Source organism: Acomys russatus, chromosome 9 (genome assembly GCF_903995435.1).
Source record: "Acomys russatus chromosome 9, mAcoRus1.1, whole genome shotgun sequence".
In the NCBI taxonomy this organism is placed as follows: Eukaryota; Metazoa; Chordata; class Mammalia; order Rodentia; family Muridae; genus Acomys; species Acomys russatus.
The window spans coordinates 35,175,980-35,188,539 of NC_067145.1; the positions used below are offsets into that span (position 1 = coordinate 35,175,980).

Sequence of the window (12,560 nt, forward strand, 5' to 3'; positions counted from 1 at the left end):
AAAGTACATCATATATGCACATCAAAATATGTTGCCTTGTAAATATTCCAATTGTGTATAAGGTGTACTCATGGGGAGTGGGTGGGGCAGTGCAGATGAACACAAGAGCGCGCAGGGGAAATCCCCACACTTGTCTCTTGCATGAGCCCCAGGGTGAGCCTCAGGCTCATCTTCCTTTGTGCTCCTTACTGTACATGCAAGGCCTTTTCCTAGTGTGTACACCAAAGACATTTCATTCTTAACTTCCCTGTGACGGCTGAGAGCACAGAAACTTTAAGAAATAATATTTAAAAGACCTTCTCACTAAGGTATTATCTTCACACTGACTCTAACTACACTGTGAACATGCATTTCCGATGAGCCAGTGAACCTCTCTCTCATGACCAAGCAATGCCTTTTGAAACTTGAGCAGAGGGATGTTTGGTTTAACACCTACCGACTTCGAGTGTTCAATCCATTAAGATGACTCTCTCTGAGCTCAGACACTAATGACAAAACCATCTGTAAAACAAAATCAGTTGCAGGTCAGTTCATACTGCCACACAATTACCTCAGCTCCATTTCTCTTGCTGTGAGAGACACGTCCCTCACCATTTCCTCCCCACTCTCCTTGTTTGACTTTGCAGAGTCAAAGGAAGGCAGCCTCACATCACACTGGCTGCCCTGTGGGTCTCTACAGTAAATGTGTCTAGAATTCGGCTGAACAATAGGCACAGACAAGTCATCAATATCCTAGAATTAACACCAAAGCCACAGAAAATTAAAACTCACTAAAGTTTACTTATTTTCTTCCTTTTTTAGTCCTTTATCTTTTAACAAGTACTTTTCATGTGTATGACTTCCAAATCATCAAAATGACTAATAACCCCCAAAGATCTCATTTTTTTAAAAGTATAACATGCATGTGGGTACAGATGCAAGAGCCCAGATGGAAGCCAGAGGAGAACTCTGTGAAGGTCTGGCTCCTTTCTCCCACCTTTATGTGGGATCTGGGGATCAAACTCAAGTCACTATGCTTCCATTACAATCACTTTTGCCCAATGGGCCATCTTGACATCTTTTAGTTACTTGTCTGCTTTGCTTCAACATAAACTTCAATGCCCTATTTTAGATGTGGTCCTCTCAAGTCCAGGGTGTGTCATATGGGGTAAGAGGGCTCTTCTCAGAAATCTCTGAAGGAGTGAGATGTGTGGGAGAGTCCAGGGTGCCTCAGGTCTTCCTTATGTGGTCACAAGTCTACCCCAGGTTAGAAACACTAGCTGAAGGACTCCCTGGAGGAGGGGACCATCCCATTCAACCTTCACACAATTGGTGATAATTCCAGTACTAAGAAATTTAGATACTCACATTTTTAAGCAAACTAGGATAGTAATCAACAGGCTCATAGCCAAGACTTTTGGTAAAAAGACCAACTTCTTTCGTGTCGAATCTGAACGCAGAAAGGATATGAGATAACAAGCCCTAGAAAACAACACGAAGAGAGAAGTTAACCTCTCCCCAGTGGACGGCAGTGCCTGCAGCCTGTGTCACCTGTAAGGACCATGGCTCTTATAAACCAATCATTTTACTTCCAATCAAGGCATCAAGCAGAAATGCCAGCACTAATATGAGTGCATTAAAGGAAGTTTAGACAAATGTTACTGCAAAACAAGCAAACTGAGCAGAGCCAGCCACTGAGCACATGCAAAGCCTGGCCATCACTGTCTCTAAGTGCTGCAAAACATCCTTGCCCTGCTGAAGTTACACATGCTGGGTCTTCACGCTTACCACTAAGCTGCAGCCTCAGCAAAGGCTCTTTATCACAGACTAGATGTAAGAACTTTGACATGATAATCAGCAGGGAAGGGAAGAGTTACAGTAAAAACAACACTGCCTGGAAATGATTGTTCAAAAAAACTAAATTACTATCTCATACTATTCATTGAAATCATGAGTTTAATACAAAGAAGTCAATGTAAAGTTAGATAATAAGAAAATGTAAGTGCTTTTCAAGTGTCTAACTGAGGAATATACCTGCTAACTAAAAACCAAGAGATGATGTGAAGGTTTAAAAAAAAAGGCTAGTTTCTAAGTAAAAATAGAACTTTGCCCTTTCAGAAAAACGATGTAAGCACAAACACGGACAATGCTGGGGAGTGGCGAAGGACCACTGCAGAAACCCTGTACAACCTCCCAGATGACACACACAAAGAACACAAAAGGTAAGCTGGGGCATTCCTAAGGAAACCGTAAGTATCTAAGAACACACAGTAAACAACAGTCCTCACAAGGAAGCCATCAACTCAATGAGTTACGGCTTTTGGCTCACAAAGTCTTAAAGCTCTTGGAGTTCAAAGAATGAGCCACAGCTCACCCTACACTGAGACTCCCAGGACTTTGCTATCTGAACAAGTGAACAGAGACCAGGCCTTCCTATTGAATCTCTATCAAGTACTTTTGATGTACCTGGCATACAAGGAAGAAAATTAATCCAAATCTGACACTAGAGATTACACTAAAAAAAAGCCCATTTTATTTTTGTGCTATGAATAATTTCTGACAGCAGAGACGAGGTGAGATAAGCTGCATATATGCATAAAGATAGGCATCCATGACAGCTGATGGCAGGACACAAGACAAGATAGGCAGCCATGACAGCTGAGGCAGGACACAAGACAAGATAGGCAGCCATGACAGCTGATGGAAGGACACAAGACAAGATAGGCAGCCATGACAGCTGATGGCCAGACACAAGACAAGATAGGCAGCCATGATAGCTGATGGCAGGACGCAAGACAAGACACAAGTCCTGGGTTAAGTTCCATGCTGGGCACAGACGCCACAGCTCACCTGATGAGTGCCTATGTCTTTATGGCATCTATAACAGATTTCATCAACTGTGAGATTTAGTGACATATTAGAAAACAAAAACAGGCTATGTGATACACCCTTCTCACAGCCTTCTTTCCCAAATGGCAAACTCTGGGTGAATCTAGCATGCTCTTTAGAGCAAAGTAGGCATTTTCTCAGAGTGGGCAATACCTGCTCCAGGGCTCTAAGCACAGAGCTCCAGGCAACATTAGAATACCACAGCTGGAAATCTGAGCCTGGACACCAAACCCAGGCCCTCAACTTAGACAACTTATAGAGTTGCTTCAGAAACCCCATGGCCAGAAGTTACTTCAGCTTCTTAAACCACAACAGAACCCAGAGTCATGGCCAGCATTGTTGACAGAAATGAACACATCAGAGGAGAAAAGCCAGGAACTTACATGTGGCGAAAGTGGGCTTTTGGAGCCTGTACTGCAAAGGTTCCTTACTAAAAGGACTACTTGGAACCACTTGTATGTTACTGCTGTTTTTCTTTCTGTTCAAATCTGTGCTAAGAGCAGAAAGAAAATAAGCTGACCACAGCCCAAGACAGCTATCTCCAGGTGGTTTTCAACTGTCAAGTGCGCTGGGGAGAGAGCAAGCAGTGTAATGGAGGCAGCATGGAGCACCAGGCCCACTGCACCTTCTTCCTTCAGAGTTGTTCACACCACAAAGGAACACCTGAGGGCTTCAGCAAAAAGCAAGGAACTCTGAGGCTGGCCCCCCACATGGCTGCCATGAAAGTACTGTAGACAGAAAAAGCTTGGCCATATATCAAAGCCATATGGAGGTGTCCCAGGTGTGACCCGGTCAAACAGGCCTGGTGTGGACATCAGCACTTCTGGGTTTAGTGTGTTAAAGACCAGAGAGAGGGAGAGCAGCATTGAAGAACCTGTCTTTGATTCCAGTATGGAAAGCACTTGTAAGCAGGGGCTGCTGCACCCGCTTCACAGACCCTACTCCAATCCTCACAGCATGGAAATATTCTTATTGAACCTTCCTTACAGGTAAGGACACTGAGACACAAGTCAGGTGCTGCACAAGGCTGGATCCCACTCCCTTGGCAAATCTCATAAGGAGCTACCCTCAGCCACTCTGCACAAAACTGCTAGTCTTAGTGTAAGCCCTTAATGCTCCCAGTCACTCTGAAGTCCAAATGTCTCCCCAGGGTCAAGAGGTCTGGCCCCACCTCTCTAAAAGGGGGAGCAAGCCTTCAGGTCCAAATAAGAGCTTTACTCGAAGACAGAGAGAGAGGAGAGGGAGGGAGAGAGGAGAGGGAGAAAGGGAGAGAGGAAGGGAGTGGAGAGGAGGAGGGGGAGGAATGGAGGGAGGGAGAGAGAGAAGGAGAAAGGGAGAAAGAGGGGGGAGGTGTCACCGATAGTACATGGTACAGGCCTGAGGGGAGAGACAGTCTCTTGAGTTCTGAACATGGGTTTGTGGGGGAAGGAAGTTCTATAAATGAGCTAGCTAACATGTTGGATTGAACTTTGCTTATCAAACCTGCATGGCGAATACATTTACACTGAGCCATCTCTACTGTATCTTTTAATCACAAAGATATTTTGTAAAACAAAGTTGCATGGTTTAACTGCTGCCTATTTGTCTATGATTCCCTGATGTGAGCTGCTATGGAGGAGCACAAAGATCCAGCCCCAGACAAGACAGGCAGAGTTCACAAAAGCAGCACACTGAGTCAAGACAAACAAGTGCTAGTCCTAAAATCTCTCATTTACAAGTGGATTTCAGGGGCTGAGGAGAGGGCTCAGCAGTTAAGAGCACTGGCTGCTCTTCAAGAAGGCCCAGGTTCAAGTCTAGAATCCACATGGTGTCTGACAACCATTTGTAACTCTAGTCCCAGGAGAGTCAATGCCTTCTCTTGGCCTCTGCAGTACCAGGCATGCATGTGGTGCCTAGACTTAACATTCAGGCAAGACACTCAAATGTATAAAATTGAAAGTAATACTTAAACTGAAATACTAAATACACTGGGTTGAGGATGTATCTCAGTGGCAGACGCGAGACTAGAGAGAACTTGCCAGTTCTCAGCACCAAAAAACAGTAAAATAAAAAAACTGTTTCACATTAGTAAGGTTATCTGTTTCACTGCCACCTAGTGGCAAGAGCTTGGAACACAGAACCATGTAAGACGAGGCACTGGCTGCCTGCACTAAGAGGAGCAAGCTGGTTGGTTGGTTGGTTGGTTGGTTGTTTTTTTGAGGCAAGGTTTCTTGCCTTGGCTGTCCTGGACTCACTTTGTAGACCAGGCTGGCCTCAAACTCACAGAGACCCACCTTCCTGAGTGCTGAAATGACAGCTATTAAGAGGCCATGTTATCAGGTCTTGGGATAGCTTCTGATTCCACCTGCGTGGACCCTCTAACACAAGGAACTGACAAAGAACACAAGCCAGTGTCTGCAAGCAGAATATGGACAAATAAGCACGTACTGACAGTAAGACAGTGCACATATACCAGCCCGGCTCCTTCTAAAGCCCTTCAGAAGTGAAGGACAGAAATTAACATGACCACAACACTTGAAATGTGTGTGTAAACCTGCCGCAGCATGTCTGTAGAGGTCAGAGGACAGACAGCTTCCCAGAATCAGTTCTTTCTGTCAACCAAGTAGGTCTCCAGGAAACTCAGGTTACCAAGCTTGGCAGCAAGAGCCTTTGCCTGCTGACATACCTCACTCACTGGCCCATATACAATGACTTTTGAAAATATATGTCTTATTTTTATGTGTGTGAGTGGTTGCCTGCATGTATGTTCATGAGCAATGTATGGGTAGTGCCCTTGGAGGCCAGAAGAGGGCATGAAATCCTTTGGAATCTGAGTTGTGGAGAGGGTTGCAAGCTGCCATGTGGGTGCTGGGGGACTGAACCTGCGTTTTCTGCAGATGGTCTGAACCACTGAGCCAGTGCACCAGCCCTACACAAAAAGTTATTTTAAGAATGAAAAAATTCTGCTACTTAAAGAACACTGGAAATGCTTACTCTAAGAAGGCAAGCTCCCAGGGGTGCTACAACTAACGCTCTGGTTCCTGCCCACCCTCCTGCTGCTGTCAGGGCAGCATGTTTGTTCCTGGGCAAGCTTAGGAAGATTAGAACAAGCATGCTCAAGGTAGAAAGAGGAGCTGTGGGGCTTGCTCAAATGAAGGATTAGTAGGCCAAATTCTGCACCTGAACAAAGCATATGCTTTTCTAAACAGTTTCTTTGTCTGATCATTAAAGTCTTTTAGAATATCCACCATTGCTCTTTTCATTGGTCATGTCTCTTCATTTTTTTTTTAAGATTTATTTCTTTATTATTCATACAATGTTGTGTCTGCATGTACACATGCACGCCAGAAGAAGGCCCCAGATCTCACTATAGATGGCTGTGAGCCACCATGTGGTTGCTGGGAATTGAACTCAGGACTCTAAAAGAGCAGCCATTGCTCTTAACTGCTGAGCCATCTCTCCAGCTCCCTTTATTCATTCTTTTAAAACAACACCACTAAAAACAAAACAAAAAAAACCCCAAAAACTGAAAACTAGGCTCTTTTCTTCATTCATTCAACAAACAGACTGAGGGTAGTATGTAGTCTATGAAACTGGTAGGATGAGAACACACACACACACACACACTCGAGTGTGATGGACAGCAGAGGCAGGAACATAAGTGCTGTAAGAGGTTCTGAGGAAAGAGCAGGAAGGATAGTTAACGCAGTTGTCTGAGCACGTCACAACAACAGCCTCTGAGTTGGCCCCAGCAGCTGGGGAAGCAGGAGGTGTACATGAGTGGTGTGGGCCTGGATAACACAAGGAAACACAACTGAGCAGGAAATGGAGCCAGCACAGAGTAAGTCATAAAGCCCAGGCACCATGGCTGCTGCTCCTGAGGTTCCTAAGCACAGGCCCCACCCCCCACACCTGGCCAAACTTAACTTTCTAACCTACTCATCTGACCCTGGCATTTTTTTTTCCTCCCAAGGAACCCAACAATTCCTGCCTATCTCTAGCTGCCAAACCTTATCCTTATCTTTCAAAACCCATCTTTCCCTGAGATTTCTGTTCCAGGTTCAACTGGTTAAGGTCCTTGTCCTCCTGGAGTCTCCATGGGGTCCTGTTTGCACTTCTGTGGAGGGGCTGACAAGGCTATTTTAACCACTCCAGTCCACTTGGTACCCACAGGCTCAGGGAAGAAGGAGCTGTCTTACCGTCTCTTACCTTCCCCAGAGCAAGCCAACCAAACACAGGCACACTTGAGTCAAAGTCAACAGAAAGGAGGACTCTTTCATAACTTTTACAGGATCCCTTTTGACCTCTTTACACAAGAACAAGAGAAATTCTGTTTTCACAACTTGCTCTCTTTTCAGGTCATAAAATACCACAAAACTAAAATACATGGCACTGGCCTGTACTTTTACTTCAAAGAGACTGACTCAATTTGGTAACCTTGGCCGGAGTCTCTTACTGCTATGGACTCTGTCCCACAGAGTTATTTTACACCATGGTAGCCTGGGGCTATCCAGAGTCTCCCCAGATGGGACAGGACAAGCAGCAGCAGCAGCTTAGACAGAGTCATAGAAAATTCCAAAGCAATCGCAGTTGAATTTAAGTCAGTTAAGAACTGATCTTCACATTTTGAAACTAATTCTCATAGGTTCATGAAATTTAATTATTTTGTCTTCCCCAATGTAACACTCGGGTACATTAAAATATGTTTTCCTTCCCCTCTCTTGAGCCCCTCTGGAAGTATCCAGCCTGTTGTTAGTCTAGAGTGGGTCCCAGAGGTGGAGCTGTCAGAACGCTAAACAGATAACGTGCCTGTGCCCAAAGCTAAACTAGCCACTTCCTCTTTTGTGTTTTTGTCTAAAATACATATACAGCATTATACAAGAATTCTTATTTTGCTATCACGACATTCCTAAATTAATTAAATCACCTGTAAATGATTTCTAGTTTTCAAAACTGGACATCAGGCTGAAAATTTGGCTTCTGTTCTTGACAATTACCATGCCCCCTCCCACCCCCAAGTTTACACAGATGATCCAAGTGTATGTATAAGCTTCACCTAAACTTATTTAAGAGGATAAAGCACAGAACTGCTGTCTCCTCTCAAGTAAAATGCAGCAGCATACAGTGCAGCACGCAGCAAGGAGGTGTGCTGCAGGAGCTAGAGATGACTCAGAGGTGAAGCGCACTGACTGCTCTTCCAGAAGGCCCAGGGTCAGTTCCTAGCACTTAGACAACAACTCACAATCCTTTCCTATTCCAGTTCCAGGGGAGCCATACCGTCTTCTGACACGAGGGCACCAGGCACGCAACTGTCTCACAGGCAGAGATTCAGGCAAAACACTCATATACATGGAAATAAATCTTAAAAATAGTTTTAAAACGTGTATCACAGGTTTGCTTAAATGGGGACACATAACAGTTTTGGCAAGAAGAATTCCATGCCACTGAGATGTGTATCAGTAGCAAAGCATCATAACTTTCCTAAAACTATACAAAAACAAAGCAAGAAGCATGGCACGGCACATGCTGAGAGAACATGAAAACTCACTTGACAGGCACCTTGACTCAGTTTACATACAAGGTGCACACACAGGTGCAGTCATTGCCTGTGTATGGTTACTCTATCTCCATCCACCTCAGCCTCATAACACTACAGTTCCTAAGGAAGAGTCTTCCTCACTCTCCCCAAGTGTCTGAAATAAGGAATGGCCTGCTTCTATACTATGAGCGTGGCCACACCAACTAGTAGAGATAAAAGCAGAAGAGAAAGCGCAGTCAAATAGCTTGAAAAGATGTGAAAAGCTTGTTTCATTGAAAGGTTTTCAGTGTTGTTGCTTCTGGATTAAGAATTAAAAGGCGGGTTGGGTGTAGTGACTCATACTTTTAATCCCAGCACTCAAAAGGCAGAGGCAGGTGGATCGCTGTGAGTTCGAGGCCAGCCTGGTCTACAAAGCAAGTCCAGGACAGCCAGAGCTATTACACAGAGAAACCCTGTCTCAAAAAAAACAAAAGAAAAAAGGACTGGGGCCCAGGGCGGTCTGCTCAAACTACTGCCCTAACCAAAGACAATACAAGTAGTAAACATCGAGTCCATACTCTGATCTACCCAATGGACAGGGCATTCTCCACAGGCCTGAGGGCACTCAGAGAAAGAATAATAGCCTATGACCATATACAGGGGGAGGAGGTCCCCCTCGGTCATAGAGCTAGGGGAGGGGAATAGGGTGAAAGCAGGAGGGAGGGAGGAACGGGAGGATACAAGGGATGGGATAACAATTGAGTTGTAATCTGAATAAATTAATAAAAAAATATTCTTGTTACCTTAAAAAAAAAAGAAAGGCATTTTAACAGACAATGAGCACATTTGAAACCAGAATAACTTATGGTCCAAACCAAAAAGAAACGAATCCGACTTAAAGGTGCAACTGTGACCTGGTGTGGTGTGAATGGGAAACATCCCCTCCAGGTCAAGTGTGCAGGTCTTGGCCCTCAGTGAGAGGACACATTCCTAACAAAAGGTGCACTTGCTGCAGTCTGAGTGTGTGCACCTAAACAGTGCCTCTGCGGTAAAACAAGAGTTAGTGTCCTGTCTCCACCTGGAGCCCACAGGAGTTTAGTAAACCTGAAATTACAGAGTTTGTTTTGTTTCAATCCAGGATCTAAGCCAACTGATTTCTAATTTGCTAGAATCCACAACACCCTCTGTCATAAATGGAAGAGGGAAAGGGACGCACCGACACCATGAGCCAGGCCATGCTTTCCTGAGCGCCACCAAGAACTGTGCCTCCTACACCAAGGCACATCGACTGTCTTCAACAATTTAGATCAGGGAGCAGGGGGCAGCCGGGAGTCCTAGAAACTGAGCCAACTTCCTGCTCGGCACACCTTTAAGTGAGGGTCTGTTGAGACATCACACATTGGCAAAAGTACCACGGAGGTGAGCGGCTTTAAACAAGCCTAACTTCCCCATTCACAGCACAGTCACTACTTGGGACCAAATAATTCTTTGTGGTTGAGGGAGTCCTAGGGATTCCTTCTTTCTAACTGCCAGTACAGCTCAACTGCATAAAACAATGAAAAGCATCCACAGAGATTAACAAGTCTTTAACATAACTATGATCTATTTTAAAAGTAAGAAATGATTTTGTGTTGTAGCTGCAGCTGCTCCTCCCTTCTCTCTTACTTCCCACCCATCCCCTTTTTGGTGGTGCTGAGGATGGAACCTAGAGCCTCATACTTAGTAAGTAAGCTCTCCACCACAGACACACAGACAGCCCTGAATATCCTAACCTCTGGGATGAAGGTAAGTAGAGCAATAGAAAGGAGATGTGTGCGACTGGTATGGAAATGACTGTGGCAGAGTCACAGTAGTCTGGAAGAGCTAAGTTGCAGAACATACATCAGTATAACTTCAGTTATATGAAAACAAAACAAAACAAACCTAGTTAAAAAGACTAGAAAGACCTGTAGGCCACTGAAAGCAGCGATCAGTTCTGGGGAAAGGCATGAGGCTGGATAGGCTGCTACATCTGTTAACCCTTTTGAGACTGCAGTAATATAGTACTATTGTTTAAGTAGGCAACTAAGAAAAAAAAGTGGAGAATCATGGAGTGTTCAGCAGACCAAGTCCTAGCTACTAACCTAAGATAATATTTAAAACCGTGTCATCCCTCCCTGCTTTCCACTTCCATAAAATGTGTGTAGTAAAATTTCTTCATAGCCCTGTTGCAAAATGAAGTGGGGTCCATGCATGTAAAAGGCCAGCAGGGTTTGTGGCTCATGGCACATCCTGATCATCGGTAACTGCTGTAACTTAAGCCTCAGTTTGGGTGGGGACGGGGTATGACCTTCCGCCTATAGTCTTTGTCTTCGCCCTCTCCACCTCCTGCATCATCACGAAGGCTTGTTACTGCATACTCTAATCCAACAATGAGAAAATCATGTCAAATATGAAATGTATAAAGAAACTCAAGATGAAAATGGATTCACCTAAGTCAGGTTTTCTCATGGTGTGATCTATAGACAACAGTCCAAATCATTTGAGTGCTACTACCATGATAATCAATACAGTCCCCAGCACAGATCCTGATTTGGGGCCAGAACTAGCCTAGTTGAGTTAGGGTGCTTCCAGACAGAAGAGTCTAGGGTTTCTGTGTAGCCCTGGTTATCCTGGGACTCATTCTGTTTACCAGGATGCCTTTGAACTAAGAGATGCGCCTGCCTTTGCCTCCTGAGTTCTGCAATTAAAGGCACACACTACCACCACCGAGCCACTTTCCTTCTCTTTGAAATAGAGAACATTACAGCTATCAGGAGAGTGGAAAGAAACCATATATGTAGTTCATGGGACTCCTCCTGATCTGGCTAATGGCAGACACATAAAGTACACTGGTTTCCATGAAGAAGCACTGTCATTAACCCAGTGGCTCTGATACAGGCTGAACAGCTAGAATCTATTGCCAGTATTGAACTTAAGCATTTCCCATTTCCAAAACAGAGATGAGGTCTTCATATTCTGTTCCTAGGTGCACCCTTCCCAAGATGCTAGAGAGGCAGCATGTTGGTCACTACTGTTACAGCTTCGGGGTGCACAGTAAACAGGGCCCTACTAAGGTTTCTCCATAAACATCTCCAGCCATGGCTTCCTCTTGTGAGTTCACATTCAAACACCACACTCCCATTGGGGAGAACCCCTGTGCAATAAAAGGCAAAACATTCATTCTTCCATGCCATTTTTTGTTTCATTTTTGCCTCATTTTGTCGTTTTTCTTTTCTTTTTTAACATAGGTCTCATACTGAAGGCCAGGCTACCAGGTAACTCACTATGGAGCCTAGGCGAGCCTTTAACTTGAGGCAAACCTCCTGCCTCAGCTTCCCAAATGATGAGATTACAGGCACTGGCCACCAGCCCAGCTCTGTCCATGGCTCTAAGTCTTTAGCATCAATGTTCTCCTGTCCCTAGCATGGTTATTAGCACATGGGAGCTTGGCATAGCGACCAACTGAGTCTGTTTCTGTACAGCTCACCTCTTCGTTTCCTCCCTATGTTCTAACAGTTGCCTATTCTCTAGGACTCTCTATCCATTCCCCTCTTCTCTAAGACTGCTTCATAGGCTCGTGCTTTTCTCGCCTCTGTAGCCTAATGCATCCAGGTGCTGTTTTCATCTTACTGGACCTCCAAAATGAAAAATTGAGACAAGGATGTGGCTCGGTGGGCAGAGCACTTGCCTACCATGTGTGAGGCCAGCATGGTTGTATTCCCAGCACTGCTCAAAACTAGGTGGAATGATGTATGCTTATAATCCCAGTAAGATGAGAAATTCAAGGTCATCCTACTCTACACAGTGAGTTCAAGTCCAGCCTGGAATACATGAGACTTTGCCTCCACACAAACAAATAAAGACAGCTAATGGTGGCATAGACCTTTAATCCTAGTACTGGAAGACAGAGGCAGGCAAATCTCTTGAGTTTGAAGCCTGCCTGGTCTACAGATCAAGTTCCAGGACAGCCAGAGCTACACAGAGAAACCTCGCCTTGAAAAAGAAAACAACAAAAAGACAGAATGACCAGAGTGACATCATGTGCTCCTATAAGTTTTTAATGTGTATGACAAATAAAAATGACACATTAAGTGGTTCAAAGGAGAATGCATTCTTGACTTTGGCATGGAATTTTCTTCTGGTTTATTCAAATCCTAAGCATGCCAACTTAAAG

The 12,560-nt window shown here is 44.6% G+C and overlaps 1 protein-coding gene across 1 annotated transcript in view; it reads right to left on the minus strand.

The window, feature by feature from the left end:
- Fancc (FA complementation group C) overlaps nucleotides 1–12,560 on the minus strand; it is a 116,208-nt gene that overhangs the window by 50,179 nt on the left and 53,469 nt on the right. Inside the window, exons 5-6 of the mRNA XM_051151144.1 lie at nucleotides 1,348–1,461; nucleotides 437–501 (exon numbers count right to left, since the gene is read on the minus strand). Of these exons, the coding sequence (XP_051007101.1) occupies nucleotides 437–501; nucleotides 1,348–1,461 (179 nt within the window). The remainder of the gene's footprint in view (nucleotides 1–436; nucleotides 502–1,347; nucleotides 1,462–12,560) is intronic.